The sequence below is a fragment of the Apaloderma vittatum genome, unplaced genomic scaffold (genome assembly GCF_000703405.1).
Source record: "Apaloderma vittatum isolate BGI_N311 unplaced genomic scaffold, ASM70340v1 scaffold13797, whole genome shotgun sequence".
Taxonomy (NCBI): Eukaryota; Metazoa; Chordata; class Aves; order Trogoniformes; family Trogonidae; genus Apaloderma; species Apaloderma vittatum.
The window spans coordinates 384-21,961 of NW_009727883.1; the positions used below are offsets into that span (position 1 = coordinate 384).

Genomic DNA, 21,578 nt, shown 5'->3' on the forward strand with positions numbered 1-21,578 from the left:
AACAGTGTCCTGCACAGAAACTCATGCTGCCACTGACCAGGCAATTCTTATCTTTTAGGCAAGCACATTGAGAACTCTGATTTTGGAACTGTTGGGAGGTGGCAGCAAGAACTAATTTATTTCTGATTTGGGAAAAAGATAGATTAAAAAAATGAGGAAGGAAAAAAAAAAGTAAGTTTCTCTAAAAATGGGATCCTATATTACAGCCAGATAGTTGAGAATTGTTGACTGGTCTAAACCTCTAATCTCTTCTGATTTGGTGACAATTTGTTTCTGCTTCCTGTATGAGTTAAAAGTGACTATTTTTCTCTTAATACAGGTGACTCACTGGCACAGTCCGTACTTTTTTGCCTACTACCCTGCAGCCTCATCCTTCCCAGCTCTTCTTGCAGATATGTTGTGTGGTGGAATAGGATGTGTGGGCTTCTCTTGGGTAAGTTTACTGGAGTATGTACTGCTATGTGGTAGTGGTGCCTCACGTTGCCAAGATTTTAAGCAATTCAGTAACATTCTTCAGTGAAATTATTGATTAATAGTGAAGTCACAGAACTATTTTTATAGATAAGTTTCTTTGACTGATTTAGTGTTTTCACATTGGCACCCTGAATGACTCCAGGAATAAAAGAGTATTTCCTCTTAAAACTTTTGCCCTTGAAAAATCACCAGCATTTAGAAGTAGTGGTAGCAAAGCAAACTTACTGGTAATTCATTAAAGAGTATGACTGCTGCCTACCACCTGGTGTTGTTACTTGTTACCGTATGTAAAAACCTCCACATTCACATGAGATGGGCTCTTCTCAAAAGAGGTTGCTGCTTGATGAGAGAAGTAAAATGCGCAAGATGCAAATCCTAGCTTTGACATTTGTTATCTGTGATTCTATGTGAGACCCGTTTGACATTTTTAAAGTAGGTATTAGAAACAACGTGCACAAAAATGTCTTCGGGGCTGTAATTTAGCTGGTGAAGTTAGCTAGTCTCTTCTTCTATAGTGAAAAGAACAGAGAGAGAAAGAGTTACCCTTGCTCTGGCTAATCCTGTTTCTCTTCATGGTCTAGTGAGGTTATTCCTTCTGTTCTATTTTTCAATACAGGCCTCAAGTCCAGCTTGCACAGAACTAGAGACTGTCATGCTGGATTGGCTAGGAAAGATGATTAATTTGCCCGAAGAGTTTTTAGCCGGGAAGGATGGGCAAGGTGGAGGAGTCATTCAGGTAAGAGCAGACATGAAAAGAGAATGCATGATCCTGTTTGTGGGCTTTATGATTTTGAAAAACCTTCATACCAAAACACTAATAAAGGAAAGATAGATTTTTTTTTTTTTCTGCCACGAGTTCCTTTCAGATTTTTTGAAAGACTGATGCTCTGTGAGACAATGTCCATAGGTGGGTAGGAAAGTAATGGGTTTGTTTTCAGAGAAGATGAATTCTGGAAGACTCTTCTCTGTGAGGAATTGCTAGTAGTTTAACTTAATAGCACAATTTGGACTTAAAATTCAAATCATAATGTTGAGAAAACGTGTAGGATGGAAACTTTAATATGTTGATGAAGTGAAGGGAGCTCATACTTATCAATAATGTGCAGCGTTGTTTCAAGGCTAAAAATAGAAAAACCTTCTCAAATAGAAATATAACTGAGGATTTTTAGTAGAGCATGGTTAGAAGTGGTTACAAAGGCTTCCCTGAAGACCACCTTACACATGTGCAATTGTTTGCTTCAGTCGGTTTCCAAAACAGCCTTCTTTTTTTTCCAGAAAAAAAAGTGTCAGTGATCAAGCAATGGATAACATAAGAGAGAATCTTTCACAAGTGAAAATAACAGAATGTAGTCAAAAATATATCAGTCTTTGTCAAAGAACTTGACATTATTGTAAGACATTTTCCTTATATAACAAAATGAAATATTAGAATATTACAATAAAATGAAGAGCTGCTTAAAATTTGAACTTAAACAGTTCTGTCAGTAGATAATACAATTTTCAGACTAGACTGCAGTATCTAAAATAGAACAAAACCCCCAAACTTTGACGTTGGCAGCTTAATGAAAGCCTACAATGTCTGAACAGGGTATCTGTATGATAATGAACATATCATCAATGAGCCAACTTGCATGCATAATAAAGCTATATTGTTTGTCAGCCATGGCTCCACTAGCACATGGTCTTTCAGCAAATGCGGACTCTGGTCACAGCCATCAATCTAAAATATGTCTCTCTACTGTCAAAAAGACTGAACTCAAGTGATTGTTCTGTGCTCCTTTGATAATCTCTGGAGTCTGGTCACTGGAAGCCAGGGCACAATCCATTTTATCCTAAGATAGGCTTCTAAAATAGATGCTAGAAGTGGGGGCTTCTTTCTTTGATCTCATCTGCAGATGCCTACAGCATATTCCAATTAGTTCTTCCCAGTGTCTTCCTAGGCAAGGATGAATTTAACCCAACTGCTCTGATTCTCCTAGGTGGAGCTGCACCTACACCAGTGTGTTTCCAGTATAACTCTTTCTTCATCTACTTCCTCTGTTGGGATCTTTGTCATTACAGTTACTAGGGAAGGTGTTATGTTCGAGAAATCAAGCTTTCGTCATGTGTCTCAGCAGTACTTACTTTGTACCAGTGAAAGCAAGCAATTATGCCTGATGTTTATCAGCAAGAAATATTGCCCTTTCAGGCTGACAATGCTGGATTGCCCGTAATTTTCATCAGAAGCCAGTCAGTTTCAAGAATCGAAAGGGGGCTCTGTGTTCCTGCTTACGAGGAAGTCATTTGTGGTGCAGATCTTCTTGTCTTGCTCTTGAAACAATAATGATACAAATCACAGAGAGTGAGGCAAAGTCAACACAAGCATGTGACAGTGCCAGTCATTCCCTTGGTAAATACCAAGTAATTATTGTGGTATTGGGTAAAACTCAGCCTGTGAAAATTGGCTCTTAATCACATTTGAAAGTCTATGTCAATATGAAGCACTTTGTTGTTGTGTGCAGGATGACACTTGAAAATGGCAAAAGATGAAAGAAAAATTCAGTTCAGAGCTCTGGTGGACATGAACATCAGCTCTTTCTGATATTTCTTCTGCCTCTTGAGCCTGCTTGCCATGGCAACCTTTGTTTGCTTGCGGTAAAAGGAAAGGTATCATCATCCTTCACTTAATGCAGAATACAGCATTCAAGAGGAGAAAAAACCAGCTTTTAAAAATAAGTAAGAAAGCAACTTTCTTCCTGAAGCTTGTATCCTGCTGTTCATTCTAGATAAACTGCTGAAAAGTGCACCTACTTTGAATTTTAAAGAGTTTCCTTGCACTGCAAAGAAAAAGTTTTTTCAGAGTGAAACAAAATGGAACTCGGCCTACCATTGGCCTGGCCAGGAACACCATTGATTTATCTTTCTTATCAGTTAGCCAGGTAGTTCAAGAACCAAGGTTTTTTTCCCTCAAAAATATTTCGCTGAAGACTTTGGTGCCAAGTGAATAAAAGAGCTGTACAAACCAGGTTCTGCAAACACTGTAAACTTTAGCATGACAAAAGGTGACTTATGGTGGCAAGGTGAAAAACCACATCTGCTGTGAGACATCCGAAAACATTTCCAAGTTGTCAGGTTCTAGTGCCTTTAGACTACATCCCAGCTGGATATCAGCAGGCAAGATTCAGTGGCAGAACAGGTCCTTTCCTTTTCATCCTCATTTCTCTGTAAGGAAATTCATACGAGAACAGTTATACACACTGACTACTCACCAGCCTGGATGAACAGCCAGGATGCCAAGATATCTTGTGGCACTCCTCAGAAGGCTCAGGCTATTCTTGAGCCTAAGCCATTTGCCTGCCCAGCCAAGCAGTCTCCAGAATAGTGGCGGCTTAAATTTCCAGATCTCAAGGGGTGCCTTAATCTTTGGAATTTCCTACAGCCATTTTCTTTTACATCTTTGTGCACATTTCTTTAATATGTGCAGTACTTAACATGTCCTGGTAAGACTGTAACAGTTTTACAGGGCCTTATCATTGAAAAAAAAAAAAAAAAAAGGAAAAAGTGCTATTTTCTCCCCATATATTTGAAAGATTGTCATGTATCCCTTAAATATGTATTTTGATAAAAGTAGTAAGTAGTATAATTTCCCACAGATTATTCCTTCACCTTCTGTTTCCACATGGAAGTTCTACCTTAGTTGACCCAAGACGGATATTTGTTTTCTTGTAACATTCTTTATCTGTAATATTTCTCTCAGTTGCCTTAGTGCTGTATGTAGCAGCAGCAGCAGCTGTAAGAAATGCACAAAACTATCTCCAGCTTGTCTTTGTGCCCTGATGCAGACTCTGGAGTCTACATTCCTCAAATCCCACACCAGCAGAAAGGCAGATAAAATATATTCGTCATGGCAATGCAGTTAGTAAATGTTTAGAAACTGTCCTTTTTCCTGCTTACTCCATTCATGAGGCTGTTGAATTTCAGCTGGATTAAGTTGACTCACTGTTGAGATGTTGACATCTGTAAAAGGCAGCTTTATCTCATATAAATAGCTCAGCTATCTTTTCTATGAAGAGAAAGTATGAGTTTAGGTCTGTAGGAGCATGCTCACCTCCAGTGAAGAAGACTTTCCAAATATTTAAACATTTGTTGTAATTACTAAGTATGCACAGGTCTTCTACAGACAAAGGATGGAATTTTGGTGTAAAATAAGAAACATCACTCTAAAATTAGATTTTTGGCACTGGTGATGTTTCTGAGACATACTTAATTAATATAAGCAACTGTATTCATTGCACTGTTACATGCTTGGCAAAGGAAGATTCATGTGACAATTGTTCAACTTTGAAAGCACCTAAAAACTCAGTCCTGTGTACGGACACCCAAAGCCATTGAAATTTGTGAACATGTCTTCATAAACTGTTACTTGTAAAGAAGCAGTTTAGAGCATGTTTCATCTGCCTGTTCTATAGAAAGAGCATAAGAAGAATTTGCGGGAACTTATGCTCTCTTGTGAAATTTACAGATCAACTGAAGCAAAAAACTCCCCTCTTTGTTGTCACAGAGTATCCAAGACAAAATATAAACTCGTGGTTTGTGGGTCAAAGTGCAATTTAGAAATAGCATGTCACTATTCCTTTCAACTGTGTCTTCTTGATGAAGAGAATGTATGCAACTAATATTTGTAATGCAGTTAGCTGTGTTGAATCATAGCTTTCTCTGCTTCTTCAGTGTGGTTTTTTTTTAGGCACAGTAATTGACTTGCCCAAGGTAACTCTAAATATTAAATAAGCGTCATAATTATGCATGTCGCTTGATAGAAATGAGAGTTGACAGTCAGATTCTCATGGAAGTTAAATATGCAGAAATCCAGCATAACAGAAATCAACAATTACTCTGCCATTGTTACTGGTTAACAAATGATTAGTGTCTGGTTCTTCTGCTTTTCTTCTTCTGGAATGTCTCCCTTCTGAACCTTCCTTCAATTTGTCTCACAGGGAAGTGCAAGCGAGGCCACTCTGATGGCACTGCTCGCTGCAAGAACAAAAACTATCAGAACGGTGCAGTCAGAAAAGCCTGAGCTAACAGAAGCAGACATCATGGGCAGGCTGGTTGCCTATGCTTCTGATCAGGTGAGTACCTCAAAAATGTGGAAACATGGGGCATCTACACTTAAAAATTTCAGCCATCTCAATAGGCAGGTGAATTAAGTGGATTGGTGACTATTTGGTTTTGCTTGTTGAAATCTTCCTGTACATCATAAGTGGGCTGGAATTTCATGTGTGCTTCCATAATACAGAGAAGAAACATCAGGAGGTCCGTTTTACATACGTATTGCTTCTTTACAAAAGAGCTCATTTGTAGTAAATAAAGATACTTGACTAAGGTGTTAATTTCTGTGGAGTAAGTCTAGACCATCCTTTATTCCATCTAGGCTTGTGTGTCCATGTGTCCACACATTAATTTTGCCCTACATACACGTGTGCAAACAAATACCTTTCCCTAACAAATACCCTTCTCCTGTATGCATGCAAGGATGCACCTGCATGCACATAGACAAGCCTAGTGCGTGTATATAAAGAAGTCATAGTACCTGAAGAAGCCCAAAACATTAGTATTACTATTTTTAAAGAAAAGAACTATGTATCAATCCCGCTAAGAAATCTTATAAGAAAACAGAAAACATAACCCTTGGTTTCTGGCTGTGAGTGGTATTTAACAGACTGAGTTAGGCTAAATTCTCAGCAGGCTGTAAGACCATGGGATCTTTTACTGTTAATGAAAAGACATTTCATTTTGTGTGTTCTGCTGTTGCTACCTTTCTGACACACTAATCCTACTGAAGGGCCAAGCAATGTTGTTTCTCTCAATAGTTCTGAGACATTTTATTCTCTAAATGTCAACGAGATAGAAGAATCTTTCTTAGTACTTGATGATTAGTTTAAAGTAATATCTGATTATGCAGAATAAAATGGACAGGTTTCAGCCTTACCTTGATTTACTACTAAGTGTATGTTAAAAAGCACTGGAGAAGAAGTTAAAAGTACACTTGAGTTTTGCTGCTGAGAAGAGGATCTACGCTTGAAGGGCGAGAAGAGTCAGGACAAGAAAATACAGGGAAAGATAATTGTTTTCAAAAGGAATAAAGGATATTTGTCCTTTTTTTTTGTCTGGGACCCTAAGGTCTGTATTGTGCAGACCACCAATCCCAGAGCTAAACTCTGTGATGCGCAAAGCCTTTTACTTGTTTTCATTTTTTTGTTGGATGTAAGTGGCTGACCCGAAATGAGGACTGACAGGCCTTCCTGCCTACTGAAGGTCACAGGATCTTATGTTTACAGAAGGATTTGCCTTAAGATATTGCTGACCTTTCAAAGCAGATTGTTGCAGAGCTCACCGGTCCTTCTGCATTAAGAGCAGACCTGTGTGACTCATAGGCAATAATCCACAAAAGAAAGTAAACCTAAGCCATTCTGTGGGCGAGAAAACCATGCGCTGACAGAGCATGCGGCAAGAACGCATTAGGAGGGAGATAAAAAGTTGTCCGGTAAGGAGATTCAGAGAAGAAAGCTGAACTCAGATCTCCTATAATCTTGGGTAGATCATTTTAGCTTCTAGGCATTTTGGGAAAATCTTTATCCCAATGAAATCATTTTGCTTTGTGTTAGTGAGTACAGAGCAGGACTGGCAACAAATCTTTCTCCAATAATTACTTGTGGGTTTGGAGATAACGGAAGAGTATTCCTGTCTGGTTTAGTGCCCAGGCTATCCTGGCTGAGGTTCCTTTTGCAAGTGACACTGAAAGAGAGACCTCAGGACTGAGAGGAGCATCCAGCTACACCTGACAGTAGGCACCTGACTGTTTGGCACCAGGAGAGGAGTCAGGTAGCTTTTTGAAGTTCTTAAATTTTCTCAGGCCAGTTCCTTCATGTTTATTTGGCTGCCTTAAGCAGCTGCCCACTCATTTCACTGATTTCTGTTTCATTCCTTGATCACCTCGAGAGTGGTGGGAGATTCCTAGGTACTTTGCTGAGGACAAGGAATTCCATGGAGCAGCAGGTTTCTGAAGATTCGTTGTAATGCAAAAGCCTCTTGGCAGTTTTAACCTTAAGATTCTGAATGTCTGTCGTTATCAGAGAGCCTTACTACTGTTTTGGAGACTTGAGGAAGCAATTCAATGGTTCTGACTGGCTATCAACCTCAGTGTATTATTATGGTTTTCTTATTTGCAATTCTTGTATAAATCAACTATAAAATGCCTTTTTCCATTGTGCACTTGAGTGAACTATGGTTTTGCTATGGTACACTTAGCAAAGTTTTCCACTTTGAAAGTTATATTTCAAGTCCAGAGTTCCAAATTTTCTCAAGTTAGTGCCTAATTAGTTAACCAAAATACCTTAATGAGAGGCACTGCTGAGATACAAGTTAATAGGAAATTTGCCTTTAAAATACAGCATTCCAGGGATATGTGAAGTTGAAAGGCACAATCTTTATCTTCATCTGGTCTTGTTCAACTTTTACTTTTGCTTAATCTTTTCCATGATTATATGCTAAAATAGAATAGAATCAGTAAGTGCTCTTGCGGGCACTAGCAAGAACCATCAAGGATATAATGGAGATCATGAATAAGAATAGTAATGATATGAAAAAGTGAGCAGTTTTTCTCTTTCAAATTAATGACAATAAAATTGCAGAAGGCAGAAGGTAAACTGTGGGGTTTTTTGTTGTTTTATTTGTGCTCTAAAGGAGAGTATTTTGTGGCTAAACATACCTTTTACTGTTAATAGAGTTATTATTGTATTGTACCTCACCAACTTCTAAGAATTTCGTAGTGATATCTCTGTTTATATTTACTGAGATATGCTTTATGTTCTAAAAATACTGTTTAAGGGAATGCAAATAAAGTGGATTATAGATAAAATAACATATTAAGAAGGATATTTCATTGCTTAACAAAATAAATGGACAATTGAACTACAATTTAGTCAGTAGGTAATCTAAGAAAAAGAGGTCATGTAACAAAAATATCTCAGTCTGTACCATACCATGATGTATATTTATGCAGAGTTGTGCAAAGCTGTACGTCATAAAAATATGCTAGTGAGCAACTGAATCATTATCAGGCAAGCTGATTATCTGCATATCTTTTGGTTGATTTAGAGCCAAATCCTGAAGCCCTTAATCAATCCTACCTAACTGTGAACATGTTAATTAAAGCTCTCACTAAGGTTAATTGAACTGTTGTTTGAATGATGCCATGGCAATGGTCTCAAGAATACTTCAGAGTTTTTATTACTGTTTTTTGTGTAAATGTATATATGTGTGTGTCTATGTGTCTGTCTGTCTGTTTGAAAGAGGGAGAGTGATGTATCTATTACATACCAGCAACAGTCTCAGGATGTCGAGTATTGATTTACTTCACAGAATTATTTTTTTCTTTTTAAATTCAAATGAACTTATTACATCCCAGTAAAAGGTATCTGTCTTAAAACTTGCTCATTTCCTTGCAGGCTCATTCATCAGTGGAAAGGGCTGCACTTATTGGTGGTGTGAAAATTAAAAATGTTTCCTCGGATGATACATTTCGTGTTTGTGGTTCAGCCCTAAAGAAAGTTTTGGATGAAGACAAAGCTTCTGGTCTTATCCCATTCTTTGTGAGTACTGTTTTTTAATTAATCAGTGGACTTACTGCTTCTGATAAGCTATTTTTGACATGAGTACATAATCTCATCCCTAAGAGGGATTGATGAGCAGCCTAGCTAGAACAGTAGGACAAGTTCCGTGAGTGTTCTTCACATGCCTTTCTGTGCAGGAGGAGCAACTAATCTGAGCAGCTGGTTACACTTCTCAGCAAAAATGTTCTTTTAAAAGGACTTAAAGTTATATTGGGCAGAAGAATAAATTGAGATGAATTTTATAGTTGCATATAATCCTGTGGTGTTACAATCTCCTAACACTTGAATTCTGAACTGCCTCTTTTACAGAGGTACACCTTTATTTTTCAGATTCTAACTTACTTATACGTAAAACAAGTTTAAAGTCAATAAATTAAATAATGGTATCTTAAACTTGAGGATTTTCAAGAAAAAATAGTTTTCCTTCCTCACAACTTCAGCAAAGGAATGAACCTCCACAATATACCCCAAATATCATTGAGATCAGACCTTGGCAGACAGATATTTGTGAGTATGTGATTTATCTCTGACAGGGGAGCTATAGGGAATCTGGCTGTGGAAGCTTTAGGTATCATTATTTCTTATTATCTGCCCACTTTCTTTTCCAGAGATTCCTGCTTCCATAGCAGTCTAGCAAAAGCAAATGTGTTCATAACTCAGTAGCTATAGTTCATAATCCCCAGATTTTTGACAGAGAACAGTGTTAGATTGGATAAAATTCTAAAGTTTGGTTCTACTATGACAAGGACCACCTGATCAAAAAGAATATTTGCGTCTTCATCAGATCTGCTCCTCCTGTCAGTTCAGAACACCATCTTTTTATTTCAAATAAAAGATTTTGCCTTTTTTTTTCAGGAAGTGAGTAACCTTTGATATGTTGCTCATTTCCAAGCATTATGCCTCTACAAAACTTGATATAGAACATGGGCTCTATAGTTCTATTAAGGGGTATAATATGCTACCAAGAATATGTTTTTACTGATCGCCACTGAAGAACAAGTGGAGGAAAAAAACCCAAATACTTTTAAAATAAAAAACTTTAGAAATTGGATTTTTTAAGAGAGTTAGATATATACAGTTTTTTCAGAAAAGTCATGTTTGACTCAACGGTTGTTTCTTTTCTTTCATGTGGTAACATTTTGAAAAAGGCTAATGTGACTTAAATTTCTATGAACTGTTTTTAGAAGAATTAGCAGATTAAGCTTGCTTATAGTCATGGATAAGTGCCAAATGGGACAAAGAAGCTTAAATTTCACCAAGCTCTTTTGAAAATATAATCTTTTTACTCTCTTGTTATTAAACTTTAATGTCTGGTTTTATGTAGTATGAGGATGACTGAGGTGAAAATTGTTTTTCATATGTGCAGAATACTGCTAATTTTTAGCCTGCCTAGAATTAGAAAATGCTTGGGGTGACCAAACACAGGCCATCAATTGCTTTCCGATATAATAAGACTATGACTAAGAAACAAAGCGTTTCTAGGGCTACCAAAATGAACTTTCTTCTGTGGACTGCACCTACTGAAGTGAAGATGTGCCATAAGGCATGTTTTATTTCTCTGTTGTGTGGCACCAGTTCTTAATATCATATATAAGATCCTACTTGTTTATCTCACTGTTAATTTTAAACAGTTACAAGCACAGCCCTGTGTCACATCTCTGTGTGCTAACTACAAAGTTAATGTGTTTTTCCTCATCTTTTGTCCATTAACAAAAAAATGCAACTCATCCCTCATAATTATTCATCCCTTATTAATTTTTCTGTGCATAGCAAGAGGAAATAAAAAATTCTGTTTCATGTATTCAGTGACACCTTTACAAAGGCTGATTTAACTGTTGTTTTTCTTCCTCTGTTTGCTTAGCTGTGCAAAACAGGCTTTCAAAGACAGCAGAGGCTCAGTCTGAGTTAATATGGCCTGTACCGGGTCTTCCATTTATTTGTATACATAAAACATGTCAGCTTAGATTAAACTAGATCTCATTATCCTTATGGTTGGCCTCTTAACTCGAAAGGTGTGTTAATTCTCTGTCATGCTGAGTAGCAGTCCATGCGCTATGTTAATGCTCCCTTTTCTGGCTGCAGATTTCAAAAGCCTTTCCATTTCTTTTGTTCTTGAGTAATTTGGTGGTATTTTATTTTGTTCTGGTGACAAAGATAGGCACATTGCCAAGCAAACACCTTACGCCACTTTGTTCCTTGTCTCTCTGTATTCACTGATCCTTCACTAAGGGGAGTGATTCAACATCAAAGCAAAAAGTTTAACAGAAGAAATTCCGCCTGAAGAGACTTGTGGCAACAGAGATCGCTTCTAATGAAGACATCTTGGTTACATCCAAGCTGATGCAGTCTCCCTTATCAGCAAAAAAGAAGTTTTGTAGGGGATTAAAAAGAAAATTCAAGCAAATTGCAATGCCTTATAGGCATGGTTCTCCTCTTATATTTAATGAATAAATGAGGATTAATTATGCTGAACTTGATAGAAATGCTTTGTGTGTCGAGGTGAGTGGAGGATCAGGGTTGTGTTTGCTTGATGTGAAACAGGTTCTCTCAGTACAGCAATCTGGTAATTACAGGTTTCCTTTTCACATAGGTAGGATTTGGCAGTCAGCCTTTTTTGACGAGAGGCATTGTCTTTAAAATGAGTCTTTAAATTCCTATCCACGATCAATATCTTTTAGCACTAGTAATGTGTGTATCGTTTTGTTCAGTGAAGCCAATTAGTGTACCCAGACTTCTGTTTGGGGGGTTTTTTTTGTTTCTAAGTTCAGACTTGTGTTAATTTGTCTCTTTCAAAATGCTTTTGCAGAAACTGAAACAGAGATATTTTCATGTAGTAAAGCAAGCAGACTGTGCAAACAAAGAACTTGGCTGTGTCAGGGGTTGAGGCATTGAAGTTGCCATGATTTACTGAGGAGCAATTTCCATGCGTGGCTGATACGCAGTCCTTCATCTGGTCACCAGTTAAAGGGGAGCTTTAAGGCACGTGCTGAAGTCATGTCCATACATGTTTATACACCAACTGGTGGTTAAGCACATGCGTAAAAGTCTTTCATAGTCAGCCCGATGCTCCCAGCTAGAGGCAGGCCTCTGTGTTGGATGAATATTGACCAGGATGCTCAGATGTGAGATCACAAAGTTAAGCACTGCTAAATTCAGACCTCAGGTCCACTGCATTCAATCCTAGTTCACTTGAACACGTGTAAGTGGCCTGTGAGCTTTATGCTTTTTCATAAATTCACAGATTTCTATTTGGAAGAGGTATTCTTGAGAGATGTACAAATATCTAGGGTGATGTTTCTTAACCCACAGTTTGTGAAGGGTTGCTGTTTCATAAAATACTCAACAGTGACTTAGTGAACTATAGCAGTTCTCTTCAAGCCACAGACATTCTGATGAGTGCAAGCTGGCAAACAACTGGGCAGGAGAAAATAATTACAGTAAGAGAACATTCCAAGTTCTGCCTCATTTTAGTTACTTGCAAATCAAATCTTTGTGGTGAAACTGTCCAAGATACATCCACACCTTTTTCAAAAACTGTAGGTCTTCCAGTTGAAAAGACTTGAGAGTCATTGCTGCCAGGTGGTGTGGTGGGAATTCATGCACGTTTCCTGATAGAGCTCTTAATTTCGGGAAAGCAAGACATGAGATGACTCGTGCAGGCATTTTAGCTGTTTTGTATTCGCAGCCAGGGCTGAGTCAAATTGGAAGTGCACAACCTGGAAAGGCTCAGGCCCGCAGGCTACGCGGAGCCATCAGTCCCATTTCTGTGATGCAGCCTGTCCCCCGCCCTTTGCACAAATGTGATTTTACCCGGTGTTATACAGGTTACAAATTGAGTTAGATTCATTGCGTAGTGCTGAAGCAGGGTAATGAGAGTCCTGACGAGAGCAGATGCTGCCACTTTAGGTGGTTTCTGAGAATTAAAACAAGTAGCTTTGAGGCTTAGACACCTGCAGAGAGGACAACAAAATTATTACAGAAGCTGAGGTCTACTTTACAGCATTTAAACAACTTAGCTTGTGTTTGAACTTAGCCATTATTTAAGCAACTAAGGATATGTTTGAACTCATATAGTCTCTCATTGGAGGAACATACTCCTTATTCTGATTAGAAGAGTACTTTAATTGCAGTACAACACTAACAACAATAATGTGTAACTTTGTGTTATGAAATATCCATCATTAGTTTAATTGCTGGACTAACCAAAGTAATTTCACTCTTATCTTGTTAGAAAGTCCACACCATGTTATCATAAAATATATGTATAAAAGCAGAGTCTATAGTGCACTTTTTATTTGGGTGTGTTCCAGTTCAGTGGGTTAACCCCTATTCTTTATGTATATAGAAAAATTGGAATTTTCATCATAGTATCCTACATTTCTTGTGACTCAATTTGTAGATCTGTAGTTCAGACAAAGATGAAGTGCATGTTTCTCCTGATTTGGGGAACGAATTAGGTAGACAATAATGAGATAAATAGATTTTTGCTCCATACACTCATGCCCTCTAGTAAAAAAAGGAGCAAACATTTTTTTTAAAAAAAATATTGTCCAATCTTTTTAAAGCAGCCTCCCTCAAAGGATTATTAAACTTCCAGAGAAGTTATAGACATACTGCAAAGACACTGTAATTATTCTGTTCTTCTCATGTGTCTCAGAAATTTGGGAAGGCCCGGTTATATATAAAGATTAGATTTTTTTGAGGGAAAAATGTGTTAACAGCAAAATTGTGTTAACTCTATATTCAATGTTCTTCTCATTTTCAGATATGTATTTGTTTCAATAGTAGCTTGATATGGAAAAATACTGAATCATCCTTTTCTTCTTTTAATAACTTTTCCCACAGACAATATTTTATTAGTGCAATGAGCAATGATTATAGTTATTAATATTGCTGTAATTGTGAAGTGGGGGGAACATGTGTGCTGTCAGGACTAACATGTTTTCAGGGTTTTATATGACTACATTTAATCAGGTCTGCCCTATATGAGGCAGGATATGACTTCCTCTAAGAGTGCACATAGATTTATATGAATTGAGTACTATCTGAGTACTATGCATTAAACAGAAAAATTCAACTCCCTACAATAATTTAAAGTACCTCTGGGGTGTATGGTATAATATAGATGCAGGTATGTTCCAAAGTGTATGTAAAATGTTTTAAAGTGTACATAAAAGAGAGGTTTTATCTCTCTAGCAGTAATTTACTGAATTAGTTCAATATTCTTGGGATGTATAGTTTTAAATTTCTGTTTTTTGGAATACATACCCACTTGCCTTTTTTACTGGATGTTTATTTTAGTGTGGGATTTCCTAGAAATTTGGAAAAATCTAGTTTAATAAGTAGCAAACCAACCATTTCTGATTTTGCATGAATTCTCTAAAAACCTGGAACTTGCAAATGAAAATCCCATATATTTATCCAGCTCTTTGTCTCATAGTCAGATGATTTTTTTCCAAGATGCCAGGCCTTTCTAGTATGCTCTTGCTGCTTTATTTCATAGAACAAAAAAAAAACAACACAACTTGAAGGGAAATACGAAAAGCAAAAATAAACAAACATGTTAAAACTTCGTAGGAAACTATTGGGAGGGCTAGTTAGGGGAACCCTCAAGAGAAAATCAGCTCTTAGCCTTGAGATACTTACAGGACCTGCTTCAAGATGTGACTGCAGATTATTTTTAACAGCCTCCAATATCCAGTAACTGGTAGAAGTCAATAAAATCTCTAGCTTGAAAAAGCAGATTACAATTTAGGAATAAGAATGGGTGTTCAAGGGAACAAATAAAAGGATAAAATATTGGTAGCTGTCAAGCAGCCTGTTTTAATTAAAGTAGAAATACTTGGTGAAAATCTGTATCACCTTTTAGAAAAGAAGGAAGAAAGACCCTCCTGCAAGAGCTGGCATGGTTTGAGTAAGGGGGACTCCTAGAATTAACAAGGTATCAGTGAAATGCAGAAGGCAGTTTGTGAATGTCTGAGGTAGAAACATGGTATTAGGCTAAAAACAGATTATAGGATTTTGGCAAATAATTTGCTAGTGACATAATAACATGAAAGTATTTTTCTCAGAAGTAGGAAGCTCGTGCTAGAGGGAGGCTAAAAGCCGAAAGCAGGTAAGGCCACGTTAGGTAACATGAATTTCAGCAAAATCTTTTGCTACAGAAGTACTTTCTCCTAGCACAATAACTATAATAAAACAGGCCCAAAGTCCAGCCCATCCCACCCCACATGCTCAAGCCACCAGCTGCACCTCTCAGTTGGGCATACTTTATTTACCTATTTAAACTGTCAAGTGTCTTTTATAATATAAAAAATCCAGTACAAGTCAAACACAGACCCAGCCTTTATTAGTGTTTACAAAAATGAGACAAGTGTTTCAAACCTAAGTGTAGCCATGAAAAAGAAAATGTTAGGATTTATGCACTTGGTAGTTGTTTTTTCGGGTTATAATTCCCAGCAAATTACCATAGCTCATTTTTACCTAGTTATGTTCTCTTTCTACCGTGAAGCTTCAGCATTTATGTTGCCTCTGCTTTTGGCCCACCTACATTAAATGAGACCTTAGCAGAATGACGGAATAATGGTTCCAGTGCTCTAAGATGAATTTGGGAGAAAAAGTTTCTCTGGGAAAAAATGTTGCAAACTTAGTAGTAAACATACACTATTAGTTGAACAGGCCCTAGGCTGCAGGGTCATTGCACCCACATCAGTTACAAGTCTCTATTACAGAGCTGTGGCTGTTTAATTTAGACAGTAACATTTTATAATCCTTTCTGTCAACAGGAGTTCCAGCACTTTTAAGTTGCTCAACTTGAGAGCTTGTTTATATAACATAAATTGCAAATCATTTTGATGATAGTGTTGAACACCTAGAAAATATATTAAATACAGCTTTAATATAACATTGTGACTATATTACATATACATATTGCGTACCGTTCAATTTTCCATTAACATTTGATTTTATGCATCTGTCTCAATGGACTCTTATGGGAGCTTTGAAAAAAAATAATTCTTAAATTACCTGAAGAGCAAGTATTGGCTAAAATCAATCTCTTTTGCCCTATATCATCTATTCTCTCTGTTTATTGTTGCCTTTGCAACAGTTCGTTTCATTGGATAATGTTCTTTGCTGTAACACTTAAATTGTTTTTGCTTTTGTCTTTTTGGCTCTGCAGTTCTGTGCAACACTTGGAACTACGCCTTGCTGCTCTTTTGACAAACTGTTAGAACTGGGTCCTATTTGTAAGTCTTTGCTGCTACTTTCTAAAATTGCAGCTACTGATCTAAGACACACTGAGTCACTTTGGGGACATTGTGCAGCGTCATTATCTAAATTCAGTAAGGCTACTTATAGATGAGACCTTCAGTTACAGTTTTCTTTCTAATATTAGGTCAAACAGCAAGCTTGCATTCTCAAACATTAAAGAGAACAGACACCATTGCCTCAAGGGTTTTTTGGGGAGGGCAAACTTTGGAACACTGTCAGTAAAAAATCACTATAAGTGCTTTAGCTTGTAACTTTTTTCTTCAAGTCCTTCTACCTGCAAGCACATCTAGAGCCAAGGTGAAGATCAGGGAAAAGCTCAGCTCTAATTCTCCTCTGCACCAAGTGTTTTGATTCTGTCTGGTTCTAGAGACTACACATGAAGCAGGGAAATATGCACCAGATATCCCCATGTATTGTCCTTAACCCACTCAAGTCCTCCCCCAGTTTGCAAGAAAACAGGACAGGTGCCAGGGGTGCTTAATACAGTGACTGAGTCACGGAGTCTTCATAAGTATTTTCTGTGTTATAGTCTTTGTGTGAAGCTTTGATCCACCTCAAGGCTTAGTTGAAAGCACGCACTTTCTGGCTGATGAAAATTCAACAGAATTGCACCGTATCTATTTAAATGGACGTTTAGAACCGGAAACTTTATAGCTGTAAGCAATTGGAAGCAGCCTCATAGAAACAGAGCTAGGGTTAACATTCTGTTAATTTATCCAGGTGGAGCCTGAAACACTGGGGGTTTGTGTGGTGGTAACTTGCTCTGTGAGGATTCCTGCCCTCAGCACAAGCCCCAGGACTCGGTTTCTCTCAGTCCTCCTTTCTAAAAATGTTTCTGGTTATCTCCTTAAGCAACTAGAGATTATTTTGCTGTTCAGGTTATTCCCATAGACCTGACCTAATAAAATAGTGACAGCAGTTCTTTGGGTATAGCAACTAATCATAGAATGATAATCATGTGTGTTTCACGGGTTGCTCTTAAGGAATTTCCTGCTTGTACAGCAGAGACCAGCAGAAGGATTGTGCACTACTCAAATCATAAGTCTTGTGCTAGTTTTTCTGGTGCAGCTGAATTTTCTTCTTAATATACATGGACAGCAGTCCTATGAAATAAAGGCAGCATCTCAAACCAAGTGTATTTTAAAATAAATAATCAGTAGAACTTTGAACATGTTTTAAAATAAACCTGTTGAGGATGTTATGAATAATACTTTATCAGCTTTTTTCAGACGTTTATTCAAAAAAGAAAATGTAGTTCACAAGAATGACATTTCCAGCGTGAACTTGGTGCCTAATTGCAGATCTGAATGGATATACCTCTGTATGGGGAAAGAGCCATCAGAATTATTTCTTGACCAGTGGAAAGGTGTTGTATGGGCCTCAGTTACCAACCCATAGACCAGAATTGTTACTGTGTGCATTAATACAGGTGATCTGTAGCAGAGTGTGGATACTACATTACAGAGCATACACGAGAGGCTCATATGCTAAAATATTTCTTCAGAAACCATTCAGTGACTAATCAAAAGTAGCACTTTCTTAACCTTTCAACGCTTGCTCCTGTGTGTCTCAGTCCTTGAAATAGTTTGCTGCACATAGTTCAAAAGCATTCACGTGCACATATATCAATACGTAAAAAATACTGTTTAGAAATATGTGTTTGTGATTCCTGAGCTAGAAGTGGGGAGCACAGCCAAAGCTCTATCTTATCCTGCTAAAGCAGATAGTTTTATTACCATGGAAATGATAACTACATCTCTAGATACATCTTTATAACGTGCAATTTATAATGATTCTTAAATCAAAATAATGCAATGTTTTGTGTTGCTTAATTTCAATAAGATAAACCTAGGTATGTGAGGACTCTTCCACTAGAAGTGGTGAGGAAGATGAATATGTTGTGTATACATCTGTATGTATTAACGGATACTCAGATGATAGAAACATTTAATCTCTTAATTTAATTTTAAATTGGGAAAATAATAACATCAAAGAAAAATCTCTAGGGCACTTGGTTTCATGCAAATTAAAAGGTTTTTTTAATCTACTGTTTAATTTATTTTCCTTTCAATCACTTTTTTTTTTTTAGGTAATAAAGAAAATATCTGGATGCACATTGATGCCGCCTATGCTGGGAGTGCGTTCATCTGCCCTGAATTCAGGCATCTTTTAAATGGAGTGGAGGTAAATGAAGTTTCTTCTCTAGCAGCCTGCTAAAACCTTGCTCTTCCGTAGGATTTGACTGTTCCTTATGCATCCAGCATTAATGGCTTTTCTAGAATCTCCGAGTACGCTGCACTTCAGTTTGCACTACAAATCCCTGTATATTCTGTAATAGGTTCATGTAATTTCTTATGGGTTTATTCTGGAAGGATGCAAGTTACCACAGTCTGTCATTCAGCAAGTGCCTTGCAAGCTAGAAAGGAGGAACTTTTTCCAAAATTTCCAAAAAAGCATGTTTGTAGCACCTTAATTCTACATTACACAAAAAAAGAAAAAAAAGGAGAAAGAAGTTCATCAAATTAATGAGCTCATTATGTCTGATTTCTTGCTTACATCCTGAAAGTCGTATAGGATACAGCCAGTAGCTGTATCTCGAACAGACAGGGTTTAATAACTGAGACAGCTAAATGGAATATTCTCCCAACAGCACTCCCGTTCCTTTCCCCCCGCCTTGCTGAGCTACTTGGCATTCAGTCGCTTAGATAAGAATACTTCAATTTCCTGCTGCTCCCCTCAGACAGTTAGATAAGTCCTTGTCTTCCCCATCAATGGAGAAAATATTACTGTTTGGTAAAGCCAGAAGTTTAAACACAGCACTGATAGGCAGCAGCTAATGAAGAAGAGGAGGGAAAGCCCCTCACAAATAAAGCATTTCTTTCTGCCTCTTTTTATCAGCAAATGAAGCTGCTTGTAATTTCCTGTGGGGGCATATTTTTTAAATTACTGTTATTGGTTCCTGAAGGAAATGAAACAGCATCCCTTGTCTGGGCCAGCTTTTGTCATAAGAGTAAATATTTAACAACCATGAATACGTTTCCTACCTTACATAGTACAGGGAGATAGCTAGATAGATGTATAGATAGATAGACAGACAGATAATCTACTCTTATGAGAGCAATTATTAATTGTTTACAAGTGACAGGGAAGGTTATGAGAAGCAAATGAGAACACAGAATTGCGATACGGAGTAGTCAAATCCTGGTGCTGCCAGACCTCCACCTCTCTTTTTTTAATTCTAATGGCTTCTGCCATTGTCAAGCAGAAAACACGGACGAAGCCTTTCCCACACGACGTCTGTCTTGCCTATCTGCGTTTCCTCTGATGACATGCCTAAACATATGGCAAGTAAAACAGGCCTGTTACATGATTTATACAAACATGTATTGGGAATGCTTATTCTATGTGGGTTTTTCTTTTGACTTAGATGAAAAAAGGACTTCTACTAAGAGAAGTACCCTGGCAATAATAATTTTTAAAACAGGTTATTTCCTGATCAGTTGTAATTTTATGAATGAGTGTGATATGCAGATTCTGAACTAAATATATCATTTAGCATGTATATGTTTAATTTTCTTGCAAACAGAAAGCTTAGGGAATTGTTATTGGAAACTGGGATATGGACCACAGTAGATGTTCCTAAATATGCAGGGGTGTTTTTTTAAGTTTACACTGAGATACATTTTTTTCCATAACATATGTGTCTAAAATGTGTAATTGTTAGCAAATGCTCGCAATGTTGATAATAGCCTAGCTGTGTACCTAACCTGAATTCTATCGCCCAAGTAAATGAAGATTTAACTGCAACAGAGTTACTATGTAAGGTGACTTCAGCATGAATATTATGAAGACCCAATTCAGGAATTCGTTTATAGTTAAGGCATACTCAGACAATTTGACAAAGTTGTATCATTAGCACATGGAATCTTTGTTCTTTTGTAATTCTGTTTTTTATTTATCCATTCTCAGTTTGCAGATTCATTTAACTTTAATCCTCACAAATGGCTGCTAGTGAATTTTGACTGCTCTACTATGTGGTAAGTATTACAGTAAAAGGAAACATTACAAGAGGCAAAAGTCACATGTTAATTTAGTCTGCCTTTCTAGCAGTAGACATTTATTTATATTTCTCCATTGAAATAAGGAGTTCTGGATAGCTTTAGCTCTTGTAAATTATTTATAAAATTCACTCTTTCATTTTCAAGTTTCAAAAATGTAAAATTTAGAAATAAGCCTGAGCCTATGTTCCAGAGAGAGAGGGAAATCCTTAAAAGTCTGCGTATTAATACTTGCTCCATTTTGGGACTGTTTAAAAGATAAATAAAAACCCCCCTTCATTGAAGGATGTTAGTGCAATGAACAGGATGCTAACCAGAGCTTTTTTTCTTCTCCATAAAATTTCTTTTTTTGTTTGAGCCTTGATTCTTTCAGAAGCCTTTCTAAAAATACTTGGGATTTGGCTGATGAAAAGCAGCTGATTTCAAAAATGACTATTTTTGCAGTTCTGTACTGATTTTGAATTTCCTCAGATGCCAGCAGAGATGACATTTAATATCAAATTATGCCAAAGTAGAAACTCATAGACATACTTTGAAACAAAGCAAAGTATCATAGCAGTAATAATAGCAGTTATAAAAACATCCCATGATAGATGATCCTACTGCATCCCAAACTGGCATTTCCAGTACCTAGTGTCTACCAGAATCACAACTAATGATACTTATTAGCAAAACAGCTATTCAGTAAATGCAGATTACTTATCAAAATAAATGAAAGCATTAATTTGAGTTACAATAGAACAAAATTTGAAAAAAAATGAAAAAAAAGGAGAGCTCTAAAACATCATCCAGAAAGAAGTCCCCATATTTAATAGAACAATAAATGTGAGACAGTGATCTCTTAGTTACCTTTGGTTAACCTTTGTCTCTTTTAATATCCTCAGCAGAGTTGACTTTTCCACAAATATGTAGATTATTCAGATAATACATTACTTTTTTTACTTTAATAGTTGTCCTGATGTGGGTGCTTCCAATCAATTATGGTGGATTTTTTTCTTTTCCTTAGAGTAAATAGTTTACATTTTGATCCTTATTCATCAGTAGTGGCAGTGATTAACCCACGACTCCAGTTTATAAGTGCATCATAACTAGCTGTCTCTCTCTGGATATGCAAATAGGATGG

At 37.1% G+C, this 21,578-nt stretch overlaps 1 protein-coding gene across 1 annotated transcript; it reads left to right on the forward strand.

Annotated features, from left to right (window-relative positions):
* Positions 1-319: 319 nt before the first annotated feature.
* On the forward strand, positions 320-20,438 carry DDC (dopa decarboxylase (aromatic L-amino acid decarboxylase); the record flags this gene model as incomplete). Its single annotated transcript, XM_009873865.1, has 7 exons — positions 320-433; positions 1,091-1,210; positions 5,448-5,582; positions 8,961-9,104; positions 16,306-16,372; positions 18,487-18,581; positions 20,367-20,438. Coding segments are annotated over 7 exons (747 nt in total), but the record flags the coding sequence as incomplete, so codon positions are not given.
* Between the last annotated feature and the right edge of the window lie 1,140 nt (positions 20,439-21,578).